This window comes from Ranitomeya variabilis, chromosome 1 (assembly GCF_051348905.1).
Source record: "Ranitomeya variabilis isolate aRanVar5 chromosome 1, aRanVar5.hap1, whole genome shotgun sequence".
NCBI classification, from domain to species: domain Eukaryota; kingdom Metazoa; phylum Chordata; class Amphibia; order Anura; family Dendrobatidae; genus Ranitomeya; species Ranitomeya variabilis.
In genome coordinates this window covers 309,950,027-309,974,551 of record NC_135232.1, presented here as the reverse complement: position 1 = coordinate 309,974,551, position 24,525 = coordinate 309,950,027, and the positions used below count along the sequence as shown (strand labels likewise).

The 24,525-nt window shown below is 40.7% G+C and overlaps 1 protein-coding gene across 1 annotated transcript in view; it reads left to right on the top strand.

The window, feature by feature from the left end:
* The window catches only part of CFAP73 (cilia and flagella associated protein 73), a 53,641-nt gene that overhangs the window by 9,718 nt on the left and 19,398 nt on the right, over positions 1-24,525 (top strand). Inside the window, exons 4-6 of the mRNA XM_077296569.1 lie at positions 7,071-7,271; positions 12,654-12,875; positions 21,808-21,966. Of these exons, the coding sequence (XP_077152684.1) occupies positions 7,071-7,271; positions 12,654-12,875; positions 21,808-21,966 (582 nt within the window). The remainder of the gene's footprint in view (positions 1-7,070; positions 7,272-12,653; positions 12,876-21,807; positions 21,967-24,525) is intronic.

Sequence of the window (24,525 nt, the reverse complement as noted above, 5' to 3'; positions counted from 1 at the left end):
ACTATGCTAACTTGTACTGCACTTTTCTTTTTTCCCCTTTCACTTCCATGTATCAGTAGGTGAGGATACAAGGTGTGAAACCAAGGCTAGGTGCACTCAGAGTTTTTGTCCATCGTCAGACGCAAATGTTCATGTTGAATGTGGCTGATAGTGGCAGCAGTCCACCATATCGACCCATTGTAAAAACAACAACAACAAAAATTAAATATATATATGAGTTCACCCTCAATGAAAAGTAATATTTTAATCAACATCTCATTGAACTCAAGAATAATTTCCCAAATTTTGACAGACCAAAAGTTTGGACACACCTTCTCATTTAAAGATTTTTCTGTATTTTCATAACTATGAAAATTGTAAATTCACACTGAAGGCATCAAAACTATGAATTAACACATGTGGAATTATATACTTAACAAAAAAGTGTGAAACAACTGAAATTATGTCTCATATTCTAGGTTCTTCAAAGTAGCCACCTTTTGCTTTGATGACTGCTTTGCACACTCTTGGCATTCTCTTGATGAGGTTCAAGAGGTAGTCACCGGAAATGGTTTTCACTTCACAGGTGTGCCCTGTCAGGTTTAATAAGTGGGATTTCTTGCCTTATAAATGGGATTGGGACCATCAGTTGTGTTGAGCAGAAGTCTGGTGGATACACAGCTGATAGTCCTACTGAATAGACTGTTAGAATTTGTATTATGGTATTATGGCAAGAAAAAAGCAGCTACTGTAAGTAAAGAAAAACGAGTGGCCATCATTACTTTAAGAAATGAAGGTCAGTCAGTCCGAAAAATTGGGAAAACTTTGAAAGTGTCCCCAAGTGCAGTGGCAAAAACCATCAAGCGCTACAAAGAAACTGGCTCACATGAGGACCACCCCAGGAAAGTAAGACCAAGAGTCACCTCTGCTTCTGAGGGTAAGTTTATCCGAGTCACCAGCCTCAGAAATCGCAGGTTAACAGCAGCTCAGATTAGAGACCAGGTCAATGCCAAACAGAGTTCTAGCAGCAGACATCTCTACAACATAAATAAACATCAGTTATAAATTATACCATAAAAAATGGCGACTCAAATAACAATATTATTAAACAGGAGAACCACGAGTCAAAAATAGCCAAAGGATTAACAAACTCATATAATTTATTGAAAATTCAAATAATCTGATTTTCAAATCAAATATGTATAGTATTACCATATAGTATATAATAGACAATTTCTAGAAAATTGGACTACATCCATACATACAAACAGTGACCCAAGATCACAGACCGGGAAGATAGTAAACGTAACAAGTATTAACCAGTGTTATCAGATGGACAGCAAGCATGCTGCCAACACATAAATATTAGTATCACAAATCAGATTATTTGAATTTTCAATAAATTATATGAGTTTGTTAATCCTTTGGCTATTTTTGACTCGTACATCTCTACAACAACTGTTAAGAGGAGACTTTGTGCAGCAGGCCTTCATGGTAAAATAGCTGCTAGGAAACCACTGCTAAGGACAGGCAACAAGCAGAAGAGACTGGTTTGGGCTAAAGAACACAAGGAATGGACATTAGACCAGTGGAAATCTGTGCTTTGGTCTGATGAGTCCAAATTTGAGATCTTTGGTTCCAACCACCGTATCTTTGTGCGACACAGAAAAGGTGAATGGATGGACTCTACATGCCTGGTTCCCACCGTGAAGCATGGAGGAGGAGGTGTGATGGTGTGGGGGTGCTTTGCTGGTGACACTGTTGGGGATTTATTCAAAATTGAAGGCATACTGAACCAGCATGGCTACCACAGCATCTAGCAGCGGCATGCTATTCCATCCGGTTTCATTTATTTTTCAACAGGACAATGACCCCAAACACACCTCCAGGCTGTGTAAGGGCTATTTGACCAAGAAGGAGAGTGATGGGGTGCTACGCCAGATGACCTGGCCTCTACAGTCACCAGGCCTGAACCCAATCGAGATGGTTTGGGGTGAGCTGGACCGCAGAGTGAAGGCAAAAGGGCCAACAAGTGCTAAGCATCTCTGGGAACTTCTTCAAGATTGTTGGAAGACCATTTCCGGTGACTACTTCTTGAAGCTCATCAAGAGAATGCCAGGAGTGTGCAAAGCAGTCATCAAAGCAAAAGGTGGCTATTTTGAAGAACCTAGAATATAAGACATATTTTCAGTTGTTTCACACTTTTTTGTTAAGTATATAATTCCATATGTGTTATTTCATAGTTTTGACGCCATCAGTGTGAATGTACAATTTTCTTAGTCATGAAAATACAGAAAAATCTTTAAATGAGAAGGTGTGTCTAAACTTTTGGTCTGTACTGTATATCTATTATTATGTGTGACCTCCATGATTTTTAAGGACAGCTCCAAGTCCTCTAGGCATGGAATGAAGATGTTGGTGACATATTGCAACATCTATCTTTTGCCATTCTTCAAGACCTCTCCATTTTAGAGCCTGGATATACCGGTAGCTTTTCCCGTTGTATATGTTCGGCTAAATGTAGGTACATGGTGTAGACATAACCTAACAGGAGTAGCCATGCAGAGAGAAGAGGAGTAAGATGGTGGAGATAACTATTTGCATGTACCTGGCCACACAGTTTTTTGCTCGATTGTTTCTGAAAATGTCTTAAATTCTTGACTGCAGCTATAAAAGCAAGAATGGATCCAGAGCATAACTGTTTGAACTAGAGATAAAACACTCTGTGGTAATAGAATATGTAGATCTTGAGCATGTGGGAGCTTTTTGTTGTACTTTACTCAATATTCCTTTACAGGGAACCTGTCGTGTAAAACAACGCTATTAATGTGCAGATACGGGGTTATTCTGCAGGTTAATAGTGTTCTGATACCATGCAGCGCCGGCACTGAGAGCCCCTCTGCCGGGAGGAAATTAGCTCTATTCCTCCTAGCAGTGTTCAGGTTTCAGTCACGGGGTTGGCGCTGGCGCTGCTTCAGTCACCACTCTCTGTATAGAAAGGGGCAGTTGTATCTGCACCCCCGACACTGACTGACACTAGCTCAGCATTGGGTCCTGCTGTTACTTAATGCTGAGAACGCGGTTACGCACCCTATACCCAGAGTGGTGACTGAACCTGCATGGGCCCACCCCTATGACTACAAGCTAGAGGCCACCAAGGGGGAATAAAGATAATTTCCTCCTGGCAGCGGGACTCTCAGTGTCGGTGCTGCATGGAATCAGAATGCGATGAACCTGCAGAATAACCCCATATCTGCAGGCTAATAGCAGTATTTTACATCACAGGTTCACTTTAAAGTATAAAATTGAATGTTCTTTTCAGTGTAGACATGTTGTTTTAGTGAATAATAAACGTGAAAAAGGAATCTGGTTAAATTCTGGCTTTTCATGTTTTTAAGCTAACAATAGAGAACAATATACATCTAAATGACTTTCCTAATCTTCTGATGTCCTGCAGAAACAAAGACAATATGGTAAAAACAAATAAGGTGACATTATCTACACAGTGACATGGTTAGTAAGGTTGAAGCAAAGACTAGTTCATCCAGTTCAGCCTGTTAAGATTATTATGGTATTTCTTTTTATTGCATATACACTGCTAAAATAAAACAAATTAAGGGAACACTTAAAGGGGTTGTCCAGGCAAAAGATATTTTTGACCTACTTCTTCACCCCCACCAATCAGCTGTTCTAATGTAAACACATTGAACAGAGCTGCAATGAATCGAGTAATACTGATCCGCTCCTATTCGAGAGAACCCGCTACACATTGAATGGAGGAAAGGGGCTGTTCTGCAATACCTGGCCACTGTGCGGAGTTTCTAATACCTGAACGGTGGAGGGTGCCAGGTGTTAAACCCCCACTGATCTGCTATACATGACCATTAGTAATATATCTCGTACATGTTTTGTGATCGGGTAACCCTTTGAATTACATATTGGATCTCAATAAATTAAAGATTGTGACTAGTGATGAGCGAGTATACTCGTTACTCGAGATTTCTCGAGCACGCTCGGGGGGGGGGGGGGGGGGGGGTCTCCGAGAATTTGTAAGTGCTCGAAGATTTAGGGTTGCCTGGTTGCTAGGGAATCCCCACATATAATCAAGCTGGATAACAGATGTAAATCATTCAGCTGCGGAGATGAAAACTAAATCTCCGAGCACTAAAAAATACTCGGAGGACACCCGAGCATGCTCAGGAAATTTCGAGTAACGAGTATACTCGCTCATCACTAATTGTGACTCTTTACTGCTAAAAATTCTGTAATTGAGAACAAAATGATGTGTAAACAGTTAATGGAGACTAACTTCATGAACCAGTTGAGGGATCGATTCCAAATCAGTACGAATCACCCCCAGACCAGAATCGGGACATCACTGAGCTTCTGGACAGTCTGTGGTGCTGTGTGGCAACGTTGCATGCACTGATTCATAATGTCCTAGAGGTTGTCAGTTGGATTCAAGCCTGAGGAACATAAGGGCCAGTCACTAGCATCAATGCCGTCATCATCCAGGGACAGCAGGTGCACCAAATGAAGACATTGTCCAGTGCCGAGGGGAAACTAAGGCCACTGCAGCAGGGTTAGGCTTGACAATTTCTCTGGTGATTTCATCCTGATACTTATCCAGTGGTACCCTGATTGAGGTTATCACATGGAGGTCTCTGCGACTCTTCAAGAATATACTTCCCCATACCATCACTGACCCACCGCTAAACTGGTCCCACTATAGGACGTTGGGCCATCATGGTTTCTGTTTCTGACAGTTTGGTCTGACTCAAGCACACCAGTAGACCGCTAGAGGTCATTTTGTAGGTCTCCACCAGTGCACCTCCTATTTCTAATCACACAACGGAGCAGATACCAGCTACCAGTCCTGCTGATGGGTGGATACCCCCTCTGCATGACCCTGTATGGGTCTCCGCATGTAATGGCTTGTGTCCCTGTCTCTGTTCCATGATCTTGAGATTGTGCTGGGAGACACAGGAAACCTTTTTGCCACAACACTTGTGAATATGCCATCCTGGACGAGATGGAATACATGTGCGACCTAAATGGGAATCACCTTATGCTACAACTATTGATGAAGGCTCTAGCAAAACAAATAATTAGGAATGAATCAGGCAGGAAGAAGGAGGAGAAAGTAACTGCATGTGGCTATGACCTGCAAAAACATTCCCGTTTTGTTAGTCAAACTTTTATTTGCACCAAAGCAGAAGAAATTGATTGACGATCACTTCTGCTTCCTAACTGGACAGATCAATAACCCTGATATTTAATTCCCTCGAGGTTATGCTGAGATGTGCAAGTGCTCCCTTAATATATCTCTTGAGCTATTGGTAAGATAAAATGTGGTTACATGTTGTAATTGATGTTCTGGATCCCTCTCACAATTAGTTGAAGTAATAGTATAAAATCATTGATGTTTTCTCATAAAATATTAGTGCTTTATAATAATACATAAACCGGCCCTACTAAAGCACTCTAGTCATTTGTATACAGTATACAATGGAGATTAAATGTTTCTGAACTTATCAGAATTTTCCATATATTTCTGCATAAATTTGACTTAAATCTATATCAGATTTTCACATAAGTCCTAAAAAATAGATAAAGAGAACCAAATCAAACAAATGAGTCAAAAATATTAACATTTGCCATTTTTGTATTAGTGAAAATGAGCCAATATCACAAGAGTGTGAGTGACAAAAGTATGTGAACCTCTAGGATTATCAGACAATTTGAAGATGAAAGTAGAGTCAGGTGTCTTCAATCAATTGGATGATAATAACGTGTGAGAGAATGACCGGTTTTATTTAAAGAGCACGATCTATCAAAGTTTTCTCTTCACAACACGTTTGTGGAAGTGTATCATGGCATGAAAAAAGGAGATTTCTAAGGACCTCAGAAAAAGAATTGTTTAGCGCGTTAGGCACAGGTTATAAAACCATCTCTAGAGAGTGTTTAACTCCTCTAATTCATAGCCAGACAGATTCTGTACAGATTTGAGACAATTATTAACCTCTCCAATAGTGCTTGATCAACAAACTTCACTCCAAGCACAAGGTGTATAATAGTTCACACAAGAACCCAAGGTAATCTCTGAGGAACTTAAGGCCTCTCACATTAGCTAATGTTTATGAGTTCACCATCAGGGGGATACTGGACAACAATGGTGTGCATGGCAGGATTGCAAGGAGAATACCATTGCTGTCCAAAAATAACGATGGTGCCCATCTACAGTTTACTAAAGATCGCCTCGTCGAGTCGTCGAGCCAGAAGACTATTGGATCAAAGTTTTGTGGACGGAAGAAAGAAGACCAAAATGCAACTTTTAAGTTTAAATGTTTTGAGAAATAAAAGCCCTGCATTACAGTTTAAAAACCTCAAACAATCTCTGAAAAATAGTAGTGTGGTAGTATAATTGTTTGGGCTTGTTTTGCTGCATCTCGGCCAGGATGGCTTGCCATTAGTGATGAGCGAGTATACTCGTTGCTCGGGTTTTCCCGGGCACGCTCGGGTGATCTCCGAGTATTTGTTGGTGCTCGGAGATTTAGTTTTCGTCGCCTCAGCTGCGTGATTTACGGCTGGTGGACAGCCTGAATACATGTATTCAGCCTGTTTAGCAGCCGTAAATCATGCAGCTGTGGCAAGGAAAACTAAATCTCCGAGCACTAACAAATACTCGGAGACCCCCCGAGCGTGCCCGGGAAAACCCAAACAACGAGTATCCTCGCTCATCACTACTTGCCATCTTTGATGAAACAATGAATTCTCGATTTTATCAGCAAGGAAATGTCAGTACATCTGTCCATGAGCGTCATGCAGCTAACACACAAGTCGTTCTACAGAAGAATGGTTAAAGAAGAGTAAGGTTTTGGAATGGCCAAAGTCCTGACCTTAATTGTATAGAAAAGTTGTGGAAGAACCTGAAGTGAGCAGTTCATGGGAGAAAACCCACCAATATAACAGAGCTGAAGCTTTCAAGCACCATGGCATCTAGCATCTAGGTTAATACTGTTGTAAATACAGGGCAAAGGTAAAAATCTCTCTATGTACAGCTTGTTTACACCCACGTTTTTTTTTTAAAGGAAAATGATTCAAAACGAATGCGTGCCCTACGTAAAGCTGGGGAAGAACGGCAGCTGGCGGCACAGAAGGAACGGGAAGCAATACGTTTACAGGCAGACAACATACAGTTACAAACCCGTAAGGAGAAGCTGCTGCATCGCCAGGAGAAGAATAGGATATATCAACACTATCTGCAGAGGGTGTTAGAGAGGACTGATGAGGTGAGAAGGTGAAAGAATTAATCTAGAATTTATGTAGAAAGACATGCAGTCATCAGGCATTTTAACAAGTGACATGGTTAGATTACTTAAAGAGGTCAGCGTGATAAATGGTTAACCCTTTCACCACCTTGGGATTTTCCATTTTTGCGCTTTCGCTTTTTCCTCCCAGAGCCATAACTTTTTTATTTTCCCGTCAATATGGCTGTGTGCGGGATTGTTTTTTGCTGGGTGAGGTGTATTTTTGAACCACACCATTGGTTTTACCGTATCGTGTACTGGAAAATGGGGAAAAAAATTCCAAGTGCAGTGAAATTACAAAAAAGTGCACTTTTTTTTTCTATATTCACTAAATGCTAAAATTCATGTAAAGTAAGCTGCGGAGACACCATCACGTGTTTCTCAATGCAAGCAATGAATAGCCAGGCCTTTCTCCGGGAAGGAACAACCACGGGAAGGGCAGCATCCAATAAAGGAGAATATCCAATAAAGGAAAACCACCTATGCCAAGCATGGTATCCATCCACAAACAGCTGTTTCGGGGTTTTTGCCCCTCATCAGTGTGGAGTAGGAAACTGGCTATTAGGAGTAGTGCCTGTTTTGGTCTCTCCGAGGTCATTCATCTGTTCCTTCATAAATGCTAAAATTGACCTGCCATTACAATTCTACCAGACCATTATGATTATGCAGATACCAAGCATGTATAGGTTCTTTTTTATTTAAATGATTACAAAAAAAAGTTTGTAAGAAAAAAAAAATAGCACCATTTTCGAAGACCCATGGCATTTCATTTTTCATGCTTTGGGGCTTGCTGAGGGACTATTTTTTACACACTGATCTGCCGTTTTTATCGATAGCATTTTGGGGTAGATACAATCTTTTCATCGCCCATTATTGCATTTTATTACAATGTTGCGGCGACCAAAAAAACCCCTAATTCTGGCAGTTTGATTTTTTATCTCGTCACGCCATTTATCGATCAGACTAATTCTGTTTAGATTTTAATAAATCGGGCATTTCTGAACACAGCGATACCAAATATGTGTATTTTTTATTTCTTTTTATTGTTTTATTTTGAATAGGGCAATAGGGGGTGACTTGAACTTTTATATATTTTTAAAAGCATTTTTTTACACTTTTTACATGCTTAAGTAATTTCCTTAGCAGACTTAAAGCTGCAATATTCTGATCTCTTGTGCTACACATAGCAGGCTTCATCTGCTATGAATGCCAGCCAAGGGGTGGCACTCCTAGCAGATCGGCAATGGCAAGTCCGGCAATGACAAGTCTCCTGTAGACCCTCGGATGTCATACCAACCTATTGGCGCCCCTCGATCATGTGACAGGGGCACCGATGGGCGGGGTTAGTGATGCGCTTCCGTGCATGTTAAATGACACTGTCAAAGATTGACATTGAAATTTAACATGTTAACAGTTGCAGGTTGATCGAGATTCCACCCACGGTGGTTAGGGGCACATGACAGCTGATCAGATCAGCTGTCATGTGCCTGAAAAGATGCGAGTTCAGCACCAGAGCCCACATCAAAAAGGGGGAGGCGACCTGTGACATATCTATTCGTCATAGGTCTTAAAGAAGTTAAACTTGCAGAATGATTGTAACAACAAGCAACTTTGGAATTTACTTGTTAAAAATACTCTCCATTCTCCAGAACAGGAGGATTTTTAAATTTTATAGTTTGCTATTGGTTGCCTAATTTAGCACACATCTTTGCAGTCTATCAAAGGTGACTGATCACTTAGTCCAGGAGCGCCGCACTTTGAAGATCTTGGCTATAAATCTTGGAAGAGCCTCTCTAAAGGTCGCCGATTGCTGAACGAGACTAGCTTTAATTCTGCTCCAGTGCTGCTGCTTCTGCTTGCAGCATCGAAGAGCGCATAGTTCTGGCCAGTGGAGTAACCATCCCACTGACCCAAACTGTCTCCTTAACATGGGGAGCTCTGCTCATCTGAAAATTGATCTTGATGAAACCCCTGTAAGAGCTCCAATGCTGCCATATGACGGAAAAGTTAAGGGACACAATCCTATTAGGGATCTTTGTTGTACCGATCACAAACATGCTGATCACAATATATGTATATTACACAACTCTGTGTAAATGTTTTTGGCAGGTATAGAAAAAATACTGCAAAGTAAGAATGCTTTGAAAAGTGTCAATAGTTTATTTTTTATCAATTAACAAAATGTTAAGTGAATGGATGAAAGAGAAATCTAAATCCTATCAATATTTGGTGTGACTATCCTTAGTCTTCAAAATGGCATTTAAGTTCCAATTCTTCAAGATACATATGTTCACAGTTTTTCAAGGAACTCGACAGGGAGATTATTCCAAACATTTTGGAGAACTAACCACAGATCATCTGTGGATACAGTCTTGTGCAAATCTTTTCATGTAACCCAGACAGATTTTACATTGTTGAAAATGCTTCTTTCATACAATACCATCAGGGAGGCATCTGGTTTTTTACAAATTTATTCTACAGCAGGACAACAACCCCCAAACTTACAACCAGTGTTAACCCCTTCAAAGACCAATGACTTTTATTTACGTTATCGTGTCCCGGCTTTTGATGCTTGTTCAAGCGCTGAACCACATCTTTCTCCGCACTTGATGGTTGATTTAATCAGCCACCAAGTGCCTCTAACAGCCGTGGGTAGATCCAAGATCCACCTGCAGCTGTTAAATAGTTAAATGCTGCTGTCAATCTGATAGCGGCATTTTACATGCTTGGGCAGAAAGCGCGTCATTGATCCCGCCCATTGTCGTGCCCGTCACGTAATCGTGGTGCGACGTTGGGTTGTCGTGACAGCCAAGAGTCTGCTGAAAACCCATTTGCCTGTCATCACAATGCTTCTCCTTATAGGATATTTTGATTTTTGCAATATATAGCAGTGCTGAAAGACTGCTTGTGTAGCACAGGCGATCAAAAGAACAGTGTAGCACAGGCAAAAAAAAGTTTTAAAAAATATGAAAAATTAAAGACACAAGTTCAAATCACCTCCCTTTTGCCCCATTAAAAATAAAAAAATGTAATAACACACGTTTAGTATCGCTGTGTTCAGAAATATCTGATCTATCAAAGTATAAAATAAATTAATCAGTTATGTAAACGGTGTAACAATAAAAAAAAAATCAAGACTCCAGAGTTGCGTTTTGTTGGTCACCGCAGCATTGCAATAAAAGGCGATCAAAACATTGGTATCAGAAATGTCAGCTCAGTGTGCAAAAAATAAGCCCTCACACAGCAACAAAATGTTACGGTTTTCGGAAAATGGCGACAAAATCAAAAATAATTTTTTTAAAAAAAATTAAACATTTTTTTTTCACCACTTACATAAAAAAAATACTATACATGTTTGGTATCTGCGTATTTGTAGTGACCTGGGAAATCAGATTGCCAGGTCAGTTTTACCACATATTGAACATGGTAAATAAACCCAGAAAACATTGTGGAATTGCACTTTTTTTGCAATTTCATTGGGCTTGGATTATTTTTTTGTTTTCCGCTACACTATGTGGCAGAATGTACGATGTACCGGTAATTGAAAAGTACAACTCATCCCACAAAAACAAGCCATGATGTGGCTATATGGCTGAAAAAATGTAAAAAGTTACGGCTCTTAAAAGGGGGGGGGGGGACAAAAATTGCACTGGGGGTGAAGGGGTTAAGAACTAGCTTCAGGATCAATCTGAACACTGAGTCCTGGAAGTGATGATATGGCCTTCACAGAGCCTTAATCTCAACATCATTGAGCCTGTCTGGAATTGCATGAAGTGACATAAGTTGTAGGACAATCCTACATCCACAGAAGATCTGTGGCTGGGTTTCCAAAATGTTTGGATCAGGCTTACTATTTAGTTCCTTTTGAAAGTGTACCTAGAAGAAATTATGTTTTGATGCTGTTTTTGAAGGCAAAGGGTGGACAGTACATACCAAATTTTGATTTAAAATTTCTCTTTTGTTTATTCACTTAGCAATTTCATAATTGATAAAAATAAATGATTAACACTTCTATATTTGACATCCCTTGAAATCAATCTTGGAGAATATTTTTTTTTAGGAATTGTGTCATTACTCTGATATTACTACTGAGAATGTATGAATAAATGGACAACTGGGCGTTACCATTTTAATTGTCAGTAGGGTGTGGCTGTACTGATTGGACAGAATAAGAATGGGTAGGTACACGTCCTGGATTAGTTACACCCTGATGTCAGTTTATTTTTTAAACCCTAAGACGATTACTAGAGAAACAACTAGACGTCCAAGAAAAGATGTTCAAAAATTGATGTTTTATGGGAGATTTAAGCTTTAACTAAGACAAACGAGTGTGGTGAATTAGCAGGTTCTCTTTAGATGTTTTTTACTTTACCTCCGGTGGATGAATATTACCAGTGACCCAACAGGTAAACTACGTAAGGCCGCCTGTGGCCACTTGGCTGTCAGTTTGGCATCATCTCTGTAATTTACTTGTATTGACTTGTGTGAATGGAGATATTTCTTTGGATAAAAGACTAGAATCCTTAAGGCAGTAGGTAAATGAATTAAACAGAATTGTATAATAACGGTGCAGGTTTAAGATCATTCAGAGCCTACACACAAGTTCAGGATTTGATGAGGATTCTGGTGGACTCAAGATAATCTTCATCAAATGCGCTATGGGTAAACAAGAGCCTTTGCGAGTAAGGGGTATGGAAAACCTGGCGACGAAGCCTCAATGACTTAGGTTAATCCTTGTGCGGACCTGTGGTAGAAATGAGATAATGCTTTTCATATTTCTGCTGCAGATCCTCTAGTTGAAGGGATTTTCCAGGTGCCATATACATTTCCGAAGTCATTCTATAGGACTTCAGATTGCCAAATCCTGCCAGTGTGCAGCATGCACACTGTCAGAAATCACCTCTAGTTCCAGCTTGAGCGGGTGGTCACATGACTGCAAGTATGGGATTTGCATATGTCACGTGCCACGTTTTTCATCCACTTATTTCAATAGTTGCTAGTCCGCACGTGACCGTATGTATGCCAATCTAATTTTTGCAGTCACCCCCCCTCTCAAACTGGATTGGGAAGGAAGGGAATCCTAACTGCGCTTACTGCACACTGTCAGGATTAGGCAATCTGCAGTCACACAGAGTGAATGCAGAAATTTATGTTAATCCCGGAAGGCTTCTTTAATATATATTGGATTTGCCACGGGCAGATCCGTGTTCAGTGAACATGCCCAAAGGCTATTTGCTAACGCAATGGAAACACTTCCTTACAGAGAGCCTGCAGGCAGAGTGTTCGTGATCATCAACAGCATTTCAGCAAGAAAGAAAAGGAGTTCTCAGTAAGATGTTACTAATGATGATCCATATTCTTTAGTTTCAGGAAGTTCAGGAGATGATTGACAGGTTTAATACTCTCATGGCAACGCAGGAAAAGTTGCTGAAGCGGGAGCTGGAGCACCAGGAGAAGACTGAGAGGGAACGGGCACAATTGCTTCATTTTCAAGAAGAGACGCACAGCCAGATCCTTGAGCTCAATAACCAAGTAGCAGATCTACAGGGATCGCAGGAAAGGGCAAGAGCTGTGGTGCTGGAGTGGGTAAGGACGTCCCTAAGTATTTTACTGCACAGGTCACCGTTCTCTGCACAGAGTACACAGCTTTTGGAGTGATGTGCTCAGGACTTGTGATGGTTTCGTCTCAGCAAATTAAAACATTTCCTTTTTATGGTTTCCAAATAACTTGGTAAGAAAGTTTCCATTCTTCTGTTACCCTGCAATGTAATTATAAGCAATTTTTCATCTGCTAGAAAACGATATGTAAGCAATGAGACATTCAACATAATTTGATAATAGAGGTCACACTGAGAACTTTCAGAGTATTATTCAGGGGATAGTACCAATACGAAAAGCATTCTCATCGGGTCAGGGGTAATAGAACGCACTTCAGGGTGCCCAGTCTTCTTATAAGGTAATTGGGACCTGCAGTGTAATTGACAAATGCCAGAATTGTCTACATTAACTGGCTGGTATGATGTTATTGCTGAATCCGACCATTTTGGTGGGGCATACCAGCCTCAAATAAGTATGATGGGGCCCCCACTATTTTTCATCCATATGCATGTCCCTATTATTTCTGTTTTTCTTACGCTTTTACATTTGTGTCTAGTTGTAAAATCTGCTCTATTGGGTATTAAACTGACCACATGGCCTGGGAGTGGATATAGCCCTTAAAAAAAAATTGCCGTTTACCGTTTTAAGCCCTGCCTTTGTTCGATAGAACCTGAAGTGTTATCAAATATGCTGATTAGGGGGCTCCATGCACCCTTGGTGTTGTCAAGAGGCTCAGCGCATCACTCCGCCCACTAGTTTTACATGCCTCCGCCTCTCTAACTGATGATTGACAGCCCTTGCCCATAGTAAGCATTATTTGCATTGCTATCAATCATTAGTGAGCAGAACAGTACCCCGAGACTCTTAGCACATTTGAGTAGATCTAGGGAACCGCATGTGAACTGATTATTTATTTTCTGCAATGTTTCATTCCGAAAAATGGGAGAGTTGCACCAGTTTCTGCAATCCACCATTACCGTAAAGAAAGCTTAGACACTGGACAATAACAAGTTAATGAAGTTTTGTAGTATACTAAACTTTGTGATTTAGGTTTTTCCTTGTTTTAAGATCTCTGCTTGTCTGCAGATGAAAATGTGTGTTAACATCCATTCGCAAATTGCCTCTTCAGGGAGAAAGAGGACTTGAACTCCAACAGGTGGCGCTATATAGAGTTCAAGTCCTCTTTTTCTCTGAAGAGGCAATTTCATATAAAATTTCCCAGAGGAGCATTGCACGGCGAATAAGCCTCCTTACCTTGACAAGCCAGAGCTCCTATGTCACTCTCTACAAGGAGAAAACTTTCCCCTTAGACCCCTGTTTACATGCAGAGGCTAGAACCCTCATTAGAGGTCTCCTGTAATAATTGTGTTAGCATTGCATGCTCATGGTAGGTTTCATTCATTGACAGCAAGTAGGGCTGTTGAAAATGTGGTGGCTATGAATGACATTTAATGGCCCAGCTTTCTAAAGAAGGAAAAGGAGAACGATTAGGTATACTGTAAAATTCCTGGGCAAACTGTGACCAAGACAGCTGAAGGGCTGAAACAGTGTCCCACAGGCTGCACCATGCCCTCCCCTGCCTGCTGTCCATCCACTGTCACTATTATCTGCATCCTCACACTGTATATATGGAGGCTATGTGGGGCTCACACTATATATAGGAGGCTATGTAGGGCTCAAACTGTATATAGGAGGCTATCTGGGGTCTAAAACTGTATATATGGAGGCTATGTGGGATTCACTCTGCATAAAGTAGTCTATGTGGGGGCTCACACTGTATATAGCAGGCTATATGGGGATCATCCTGCATATAGTAGTCTCTGGAGGTTCATGCTGTATATAGGAGTCTATGTGGGGGCTCATACTGAATGTAGCAGGCTATTTGGAGGCTTATTCTGAATGTAGGAGGCTATGTAGGTGCTCACACTGTATAGGAGGCTATGTGGGGCTGATACTGTATATAAGAGGCTATGTAGGGACTCATTGTATATAGGGGGCTATGCTTTGGGCTCCTGTTGTGTAAAAGAGGCTATGTGGGAGTATATAGGAGGCTGTGCGTTGGCTCATATGGTGTATGAGGGGGTGTCAGCATACTTTAATTTTGCTCAAAATTAAGTGATACAATTAATACGAATATGAATAATAATTAATATGTTAATATTGAGCCAAATTAATTGCAGCCTATTGGTTCGGCACTTTTAACAGTCACTATCTCTCATGTGGCCCCTCTGGAAAATTGACTACCCATCCCTGCATTAGAGAAAGAATAATGCATAAGGTTTACTATTCCAGTCAGACAGCTGACATTTTTTTTTCTACAAAAATGGATATTAATATACAGTTGTGTGAAAAAGTGTTTGCCTCTTCCTGATTTCCTATTCTTTTGCATCTTTGTCACACTTAAATGTTTCAGCTCACCAAATGTAAATATTAGACAAAGATAACACAAGTAAATGCAAAATGTTGTCTTTAAATAAAGGTCTTTATTATTAAGGGAAAAAGAAATCCAAAAAAACATAAATTAACTGTGGTTTATGACATCTTTGGGAAGCTGAGTTCAAATTCCCTAGCCAGTTAAGGTCAACATTTTATAAGGTGTATGTCCCATTTCATCTGAAGTAGAAATAACAGCATTTCATAAAATTAACATCATGCCAATAGTAAAATATGGTGGTGGTAGTGTGATGGTCTGGGACTGTTTTGCGGCTTCAGGACCTGGAAGACTTGCTTTGGTAAATGGTATTATGAATTCTGCTGACTACCAAAAAATCCTGAAGGAGAATGTCAGGCTGTCTGTGACCTCAAGCGGATGTGCATTTGGGTAACGCAGCAGGACAATGATCTAAAACACACTAGCAAGCCCACCTCTGAATGGCTTAAGAAAAATAAAATTAAGACTTTGGAGTGGCCTAGTAATTTTTCTTTTTGGGTTATCACTGTAAGACATACTACTGAGCAGGCATGTATTCTTCATGTTTAAAATTGTTTGTAGTGATGTTTTTTCTTCTGAAAAATAGATAATACATCTTAAACCAACATTTATATAGGCAAGATCTTGAAACTGCTTTAATTAAGGTATATTTGAATTTATGCCACAATAATGGACCTATGTCATTGAGATTATATCATAATTCTTGACAAACAAATCACTCTCAATTTTTTGATTTCCAACAACAAACTTTAACCATGCACTGCATGTTATTTTATGCAAAGGCAGCATTCTGGTGTATTCCAGCTTATTTTTGACAGATCACGCATGCGCGACATCCTGGTTTCCATAGTGATTGTTCTGCTCACATCCTCTTGATCAGTTACATCCGGGTGTGCGCAGATCGCAATTTAATCCCACCCCAGAGCGCAGGCACTGGGAGAGGTGTTTTCCCGAGGTGTTAGGCAGCAAGTCACAGAGACATCACTTCCGGCCCAGTGCTGACATCATTTCTTATGACCCTCCTGCTACGCAGGTACGACTCCCTCTGCATATGACCAAGGAAGGGAGCGTTACTTGTTACCATGCCATCCACACGATACCTCATTTTCGATTCGGCGTCTCCACACTCTCAATTGACCTCTCTCTGAGTAAGACTCCCAGCTGCTAATAATTGTTTTAATTCCCTTCATATATACAAAATCCTCTCACAAGCCCCTTAGGAAGCCACTAGTTGGCGACGCGCGTCGGGCAGTGTTGCTCTGCCTTTTTCCACCCCCACTTCCCCCCTTTTTCTGGCTTCAGATAGTTTACAGCTCACCATGCTCGGTGGATCTAGCACCATAGGCATGATCTGCTAAGGTAGTATTGCAATTCTGCTGAACTCAATGAGCAAAGCAGAAGTTCCGTCTTAGTAGCTTCTCATTCAAGTGAGTTACACTGGTTAGAGTTACTCCACTAGAGCAAAATTTAACAATTTATACTAGCCCTCATATGTTCTGGGGGAGATCGATGCTGAGCTTACACTTGACAACTCTCTATTACTTTATTGTTGTGTAACAACAGGTTAGAGTTCCACATTTGTTATCCACTCTCAATTTTTGGTGCTGAACAATCACCATGGCGGCTCTGGGTATTCATTGGGCTTAATTGTTGACCTAGGGGAAAGGTGGAGCCAAGCCCTATTCTGGGCATCTGTTTTTCTTGGTGATTTTGAATGTTTTTAAAGATGTTTAGTTTTGTGTACATTAGTAAAGTTTTGATATTTATATGGTAATCCCTGTAATAGTGCATGTTTAATTCTACTTGTGGTTTTGTGAATGCTGTACAGACATACTACAGTCTGATCCAATCTACAAGATGGTGCCTCTACTTTTGATTGTTAAGTATACCCTTAAAAGGTGGTTCATGCTGAGAAACCCTCCAATGTGGCTGAATTACAACAATTTTGCAAAGATGAGTGGGCCAAAATTCCTCCAGAGCAATGTAAAAGACTCATTGCCAGTTATCGCAAACGCTTAATTGCAATTCTTGCTGCTAAGTGTGGCCCATCCAGTTTTTTAGGGTTAGGGAGCAATCACTTTTTCACACAATTGCATTAGATCAGCCATTAGAAAAAGTTGGCACATCTTGGAAAAGGATCCTGTCCTCTCAGATCTCACGAGTCAGGGACCTTTGTTTGCTTGCCGTAGGGGTAAAAATTTGAAGGATATTTTGGTCCACAATAGGGTAGTCACTGAACACCATAATTGGCTTCAATCTGGGACTCCACTTGGAAATTTTAAATGTGGACAGTGCAATTTTTGTAGTTATCATCTGGTTGATAAGATAATTCGAATAGGTCCTATTTGTCATAAGGTCCGTGACTTTATTTCCTGCAGAACGACACATGTAGTCTACGTATTGTTTTGTCCTTGTGGTTTTTATTATGTCGGCAAAACCATCCGTCCCCTTTTTGTTAGATTTAGAGAGCATTTTAATTCAGTCAATACAGGTAAGGGGGTTCCCCATTTAATTAACCATCTGCGGGCTCATCATGAAGGTAATGCGGCGGTGTTGCGCTTTGCCGGCTTAGAAAGGGTTAAACTTCCCCTACAAGGTGGAGATCTCAACAAGTTGCTACTTCAGAGAGAAGGTAAATGGATTCTGCGAGTAAATGCCACAGGACCTATGGGTCTCAGTGAGAGATCAGATATGTCAGTGTTTTTGTAATTAAAATAGGCTCTCCTTTCTTCTTGAGATAGAATTCTATTTATTGGTGTCACTGTATATTGTTGTTTTTAATTTTGTTTGTTCATTTTACCTGAATAGTAAGTTTCCTGTTGTCTCGGCTGACGCTGGAGTAGGGGCGGGAGCTGTGCGGCGGCTCAGCTGTATAAGTTCCCCTCCTCCCAGTCTTACCTTAGACCCGTAGAAGCGCACCAGCGCAAAACGGCTGTCGTCTCGTGACACCCTCGTTCTCCCGTGAGACCTTGCTATTTTTTAATGCCACAATAAAGACTGAAACTTTCTTCGGATGGTGAGTGCTCTTCTTTTGCTCTTACACAGTACTTTTTCACACAGTGCCCTATGGGTTTGGATTTCTTTTTCCCTTAATAATAAAGACCTTCATTTAAGAACTGTATTTTGTGTTATATTTCTCTAATATTTACATTTGTTTGCTGATCTGAAACATTTAAGTGTGATAAACATGCAAAAAATTGGAAATCAGGATCAGGGCAAACACTTTTCCACACAGCTGTATAAGACTGCTGCAAGTTTCTATGTAGAAATTGATAAAACGCTGACACATGATTCCTGTATTACGTGTCACCAGATTGGTAAGTTATCTCTGGGGATGTTATTATTTTGGTTGCATGCTGCACTACCAGGATTTGCGGGACACAGAGGGTTTTGTCTATAGTTGTGTTGTCCATATTATACCGATACTGTTATTTTGATGTACATTTTTATATTTTGTTAAACAAATATACCGTTGAAACTAAAAGTTTAGATCCACTATATAAAAAGACACACATGCATGTTTTCTCAATATCTGACATGAAATCAGAATAAACCATTCCCATTTTAGGTCAATTAGGATTACCATAATTAGTAATATTTGCCAAATGCCAGAATAATGAGATAGAGAGAATGTTTTAAGGCATTTTTATTACTTACTGAAAAGTTTACATACATTTCATTAGTATTTGGTACCATTACCCTTGAACTAAATGACTTGGGTCAAACATTTGGGAAATCCTTCCACAAGCTTCTCACAATAGTTGGTCGGAATTTGGGCCCATTCCTCCTGACAAAACTGGTGTAACTGATCCAGGTTTGTATGTCGCCTTTCCCGTAAATTTTCAATAGGATTGAGATCAGGGCTTTGTGATGGCCACTCCAAAACATTGACTTTCTTATCCCTAAGCCACTTTGTTACCATTTTGGCAGTATGCTTCTGGTCACTGTCCATTTGGAAGACCCTTTTCCGCCCAAGCTTTAACTTCTAGGCTGATGTCTTGAGATGTTGCTTCAGCATTGCCACATAATCTTCTTTTCTCATGATGCCATCTATTTTGTGAAGTGCACCAGTCCCGCCTGCAGGAAAACAACCCCACAACATGATGCTGCCACCCCCGTTTCACAGTTGGGATGGTGTTCTTAGGCTTCCAAGCTTCTCCATTATTCCTCCAAACATAATGATGATCATTGTGCCCAAAAAGTTTTTTAGTTTCATCAGACCACAGGACATGTCTCCAAAAATTAAGGTCTCTGTTTCTGTGTGCATTTGCAAAAATTAATCTGGCTTTTTTATGTTTCTTTTGGAGTAATGGCTTCTTCCTGGCAGAGTGGCCTTTCAGCCCATGTTGATACAGTCCTTGTTTCTCTGTGGATATTGACAGAATCTTACAAGCTTCCGCCATCATCTTCACAAGGTCTTTTGCTTTTGTCTTTGGGTTGATATGCACATGTCGGATTACAGCATGTTCATCTCTGGGACACAGAACCCGTCTCCTTCCTGAGTGTTATGATGGCTGGACATTCCCATCTTGTTTGTACTTGCGTATAATTGTTTGTACAGATGAACGAGACACCTTCAGGTATCTTGAAATTGTACCCAAGGATGAGCCAGACTTGTGCAAGTCCACAATTCTCTTCCTAAGGTCGGTGTCACACTTGCATCTGCAATGCAAAAAATTCGGTTCGGACCAAAGCGGTGAGGTGCATAGAATTACAATACGAGTGCCGGCGGCAGTGCCGGGTATCGAGGCGAGAGACTCGCCCGAGTTTCTCCCATTGCGGTTGCAAGTGTGACACAGGTCTTATATTTTGGCTGATTTCTTGAGACTTTCCCATGATGCTACACAAAGAAGGAATGTGTTTCAGGTGTGTATTAACCCCTTAAGGACCAGGGTATTTCCGTTTTTGCTTTTCCATTTTTTGCTCCCCTTCTTCTCAAGGCCATAACTTTTTTGTTTTTCCTTCAATATGGCCACGTTAGGGCTTGTTTTTTGAAGGACGAGTTGTAGTTTTGAATGGTACCATTGATTTTACCATATTGTGTCTGGAAAACGGGACACAAATTCCAAATGCGGTGAAATTGCAAAAAAAAGTGCAATTCCACAATTGTTTTCTGGATTTTTTTTTAACCATGTTCACTAAATGCTAAAACTGACCTGCCAATGTAATTCTCCAGGTAATTGCAAGTTCACAGAGACCAAACATGTCTAGGTTCTTTTTTATTTAAGTAGTGAAAAAAATTCCAAAGTTTGTAAAAAAAATTTCATTTTTTCTGCCATTTTCCTAAACCCGTAGTGTCTCCATTTGGGGCCCGGTGAGGGCTTAATTTTTGTGCGCCGATCTGATGTTTTTATTGATACCATTTTGGTGTGAATATGATCTTTTGATCGCCCGTTATTGCATTTTATTGCAATGTTGCAGTGACCCCAAAAAATTTAATTCTAGCGTGTCGATTTTTTTTTCTCGCTACGCCATTTACCGATTGAATTAATTCTTTTTATATATTGATAGGTCGGGCGATACCAAATATGTGTATATTTGATTTTTTTAAATTTCATTTTGAATGGGGCAAATGGGAGGTGATTTTAACTTTTATATATTTTTAATTTTTTAAATATTTTTTAAAACATTTTTTTTACATTTTTACTTGCTTCATTAGTCCCCATGGGAGACTAGAAGCTGCGATTATCCGATTGCTTGTGCTACATAGAGTAGGGCTGCATACCTCACTTGCTATGAGCGTCGATCGCTGGGCGTCGCTCATAGCTATCCAGCTATGACAACCACAGGGATCTCCTGCTGACCCTGGGTTGTCATGCCAACCCATCGGCAGCCCGTGGTCATGTGACACGGGCGCCGACGGGAGGAGGCAATGACGCGCTTCCTGCGCGTGCATGTTAAATGCCGCTGTCAGAGTTTGACAGCAGCATTTAACATGTTAACAGCCGCAGGTAGATCCCGATTCCACCCGCAGCTGTTAGGGGCACATGTCAGCTGATCACATCAGCTGTCATGTGCTGGTAAAGGTGCGGGCTCATCACCGGAGCCTGCACCAAACAGGGGGAGGGGTCCAATGTCGGAATTATCCGTCATTGGACGTTAAGGGGTTAAATTACATCCACAGGTGTTTCTCTAATTAATTCAGATGCTGCAAAAAAAACAACAGAAGCTTCCAAACACTAGACATCATCATATGGGCAGTCCAGGATTGTTTAGAGGCATAGTAATCTTAGTGTATGTAAACTTTTGACTTTGCAGTAAGTAATAAAAATGCCTTAAAACATTCTGTCTCTCATTATTCTGGCATTTGTCAAATATTAATAATTATCGCAATCCTTATTGACTTAAAAGAGGAAAGATTTATTCTCACTTCATGACAGATATTGAGAAAACATTCATATGTGTCTTTTTATATAGTGTATGTAAACGTCTAGTTTCAACTGTACATATAATAACAAGGAAACTAACGTGATAAAAAAACCTTTGCAGGAGTCGAGTTGGACACAAATCCAGAACACGGCAGCAGAGAACACATTACGTTTGGGTCGCATCAGGATGGCAACGCTAAACCTTTTTCAGACCATCACGAAACAGATGCATATCAAATCAGACATATCTTTAGAGGACACAGAATTGCAGCTTGAGAAGGTGACTATGAAAAATACATGTAGAATGAATAAATGGATGCTTGTTTGTATTCACAGATACATCAATGTGTCTGAATCCGCAGTTTTATCCTGCCCACTACAGGTCAGAGCATGCCATAGCATAAGTTAAAGGTAGTGTCTACTTTTTGACAAGGCAATCTAGTTTGGTGGAATTTTAACATCTGCTGCTGGGACTCTTAGCAATAAACTGTAATCTGCAGGGACTTGACAGGTTATTTTATTCTCACTGTAGAGCGTCAAAGCGCATTGCTCCTCTGCCATACGGCTTTCTGCAAGCCAGGTGGCCGCTGAGTTCCTGATGATTGAGAATTTTGGTATGGCATGGTGACCCAATTGTCCAAACTATGAATTCTTAGATGATGCCAGCAGCGCCAGCTTTGCTTCTGCAACTTTGTAGGAGCTTAGGAGCACTGAAGCTGGCCATATTTAGCCATCTGAGCAGCTTGCAACTGTTGTGCTTTTTGCCTTGGAAACCATCCACAACTGTTGGACTGCACAAGTGTCTGGTATGCTTGCCAGTGTGCAGTAAACTATAGAATTAAAAATCCCTCCATTCTTGAGAGAAGAGGATTTTTAATAAGAGGTAAACTGCAAAGTTGCTTGTTTTTGTAACTATGATATTAAGAAAAAGAGAATTTGGGAATCTGTCAGAAAATCCTTTTCTCATAGCCTTCATTGGGGGACACAGAAAGCCATGTGTAGATGCTGCTGAAACCGGGAGGCTAAAATTAAGTATTAGGGTAAGTTCACACAGGAAGTTTTTGCTGTGTATTTTTGCTGCGTTTTTTTATGCTAATTTTCAGCTGCTTTTTACAGTACCAGTAAAGCCTATGAGATTTCAGAAATCTCATGCACACACATTGGTTTTTTGTTTGATCGGTATTTTGTGCTTTGCTGCATTTTTTGGACATAGAGCATGTCACTTCTTTCAGCGTTTTTGCTGCGTTTTTCACCCACTGACTTGAATGGGTGTTGAAAAAAACGCAGCAAAAACGCAGGTATCATTATTTGCTGCTGAAAATCCAAGGACATTAGCCTGGACAAAGAGAAAAAAAAAAACCTCCAAAAAACGCACCAAATATGCACCAAAATCGCACCTAAACCTAGCGTTTTTGAGGCAGCTTCTTTCCTGCCAAGATGATCAGGTTTTGCTGCAGGAAAAAAAAAAGCAGCAAAAACGCCCTGTGTGAACTTACCCTTACACTTAAAGAAAAAAGGGTGGCTCCTCCTCAGCAGGCTTCACCCAATTTTGGTAGAAAGTTACTCAGAGAGCAGTAGAAATAACAGAAAAACACGACTGAGAATAAACCACAACACATGAGGTAAAAAAGGAAATGGTGTTTGCTGTACCTCCTAATGAAGGCTACAAGAGAGAGATGTTATGGGAAGTCACAAAAATCCATTTTTTAAATGCACTTCACTGGGGGACACTGTAAACTATGGGGCGTCCAAAAGCAGCCCGAAGAGTGGAAAAACATAAAACTGAGTTAAGTAAATTCTTCAGGCCATGATCCAAATATACGCTGAGGCAAAAGTCTCGCTTTCATGGTTGATGTACTCCACGGTGTCGGCGTTGTAGGACTGTATTTAAACAGAATGACCAAACAGATGTTCTTTCCTATTAAAAAGGGACAAACTAATGGCTCCAGGATGTTGATTGGAAATATAACCTCATGGTTCTTTCACTGTCCCTACATGGTAAGTTCCTAAACCGAGAAGACTGACATCCATTGTCACAATCTGGTGATGAATCGTAAAAAAAGTTGCCAAGACGAATGAGAAGGGAATATCTCCACCTAAACAGGGACTGTCTTACGTAGGGGGTAGAAGGACTGGTCGATCCAGGGAGAAGGCAGACTTGTCCCAAAGAGAGAGAAGGGCAAACAGCAGTGTCCTGGTATGGAACTGATAAAAAAGTCGCCTCAGAGGCCACAACCATCTTGCCCAGGATGCTCATGCAAAAGCGGAGGGGGAATGGGTGCCGGTTTGAAAAAAAATATATATTGTCCTCTGGAAGGAAAACTTTCACTTGGACCGGGTTGAACAGCATCCCCAGAAAGATGTGACATTGAACAGGAATCGGAGAAGACTTCAATTTGTTGACAATCCGTGTAAAGCGGGAAAGGGTGTCCAGGGTGATCTGCAGACTTTTGAGATTCATTGAATAAGAGGTAGCCTTGATAAGAATGTTATCCAGGAAGGGAATGCCTACAGTCTCACTGACATGCATGAGGGCAATGATGATGGCTATGACTTTTGTAAACATCCTGGCCAGTTTGAAGGGGAAAGCCACAAAGTTGAAGTGAGACTGATGCACTGCAAAACGAAGGAACTTATGCTGAGTTGGGAAGATGGGAATGTAGCGATGGGCAGTTTTGATATTCCCAGAGCATAGGAATTCCCCAGGTTGCATGGAGGGTAATGACAGAACAAGGAGACTCCATCCTGAAGCATCCTTATCTCACTGTGTGGATGGCAAGCAGGGTGTAACAACCCTGCTGGCATCACTGCATGGCCTCCCATCCCCCACCTGCTTTTC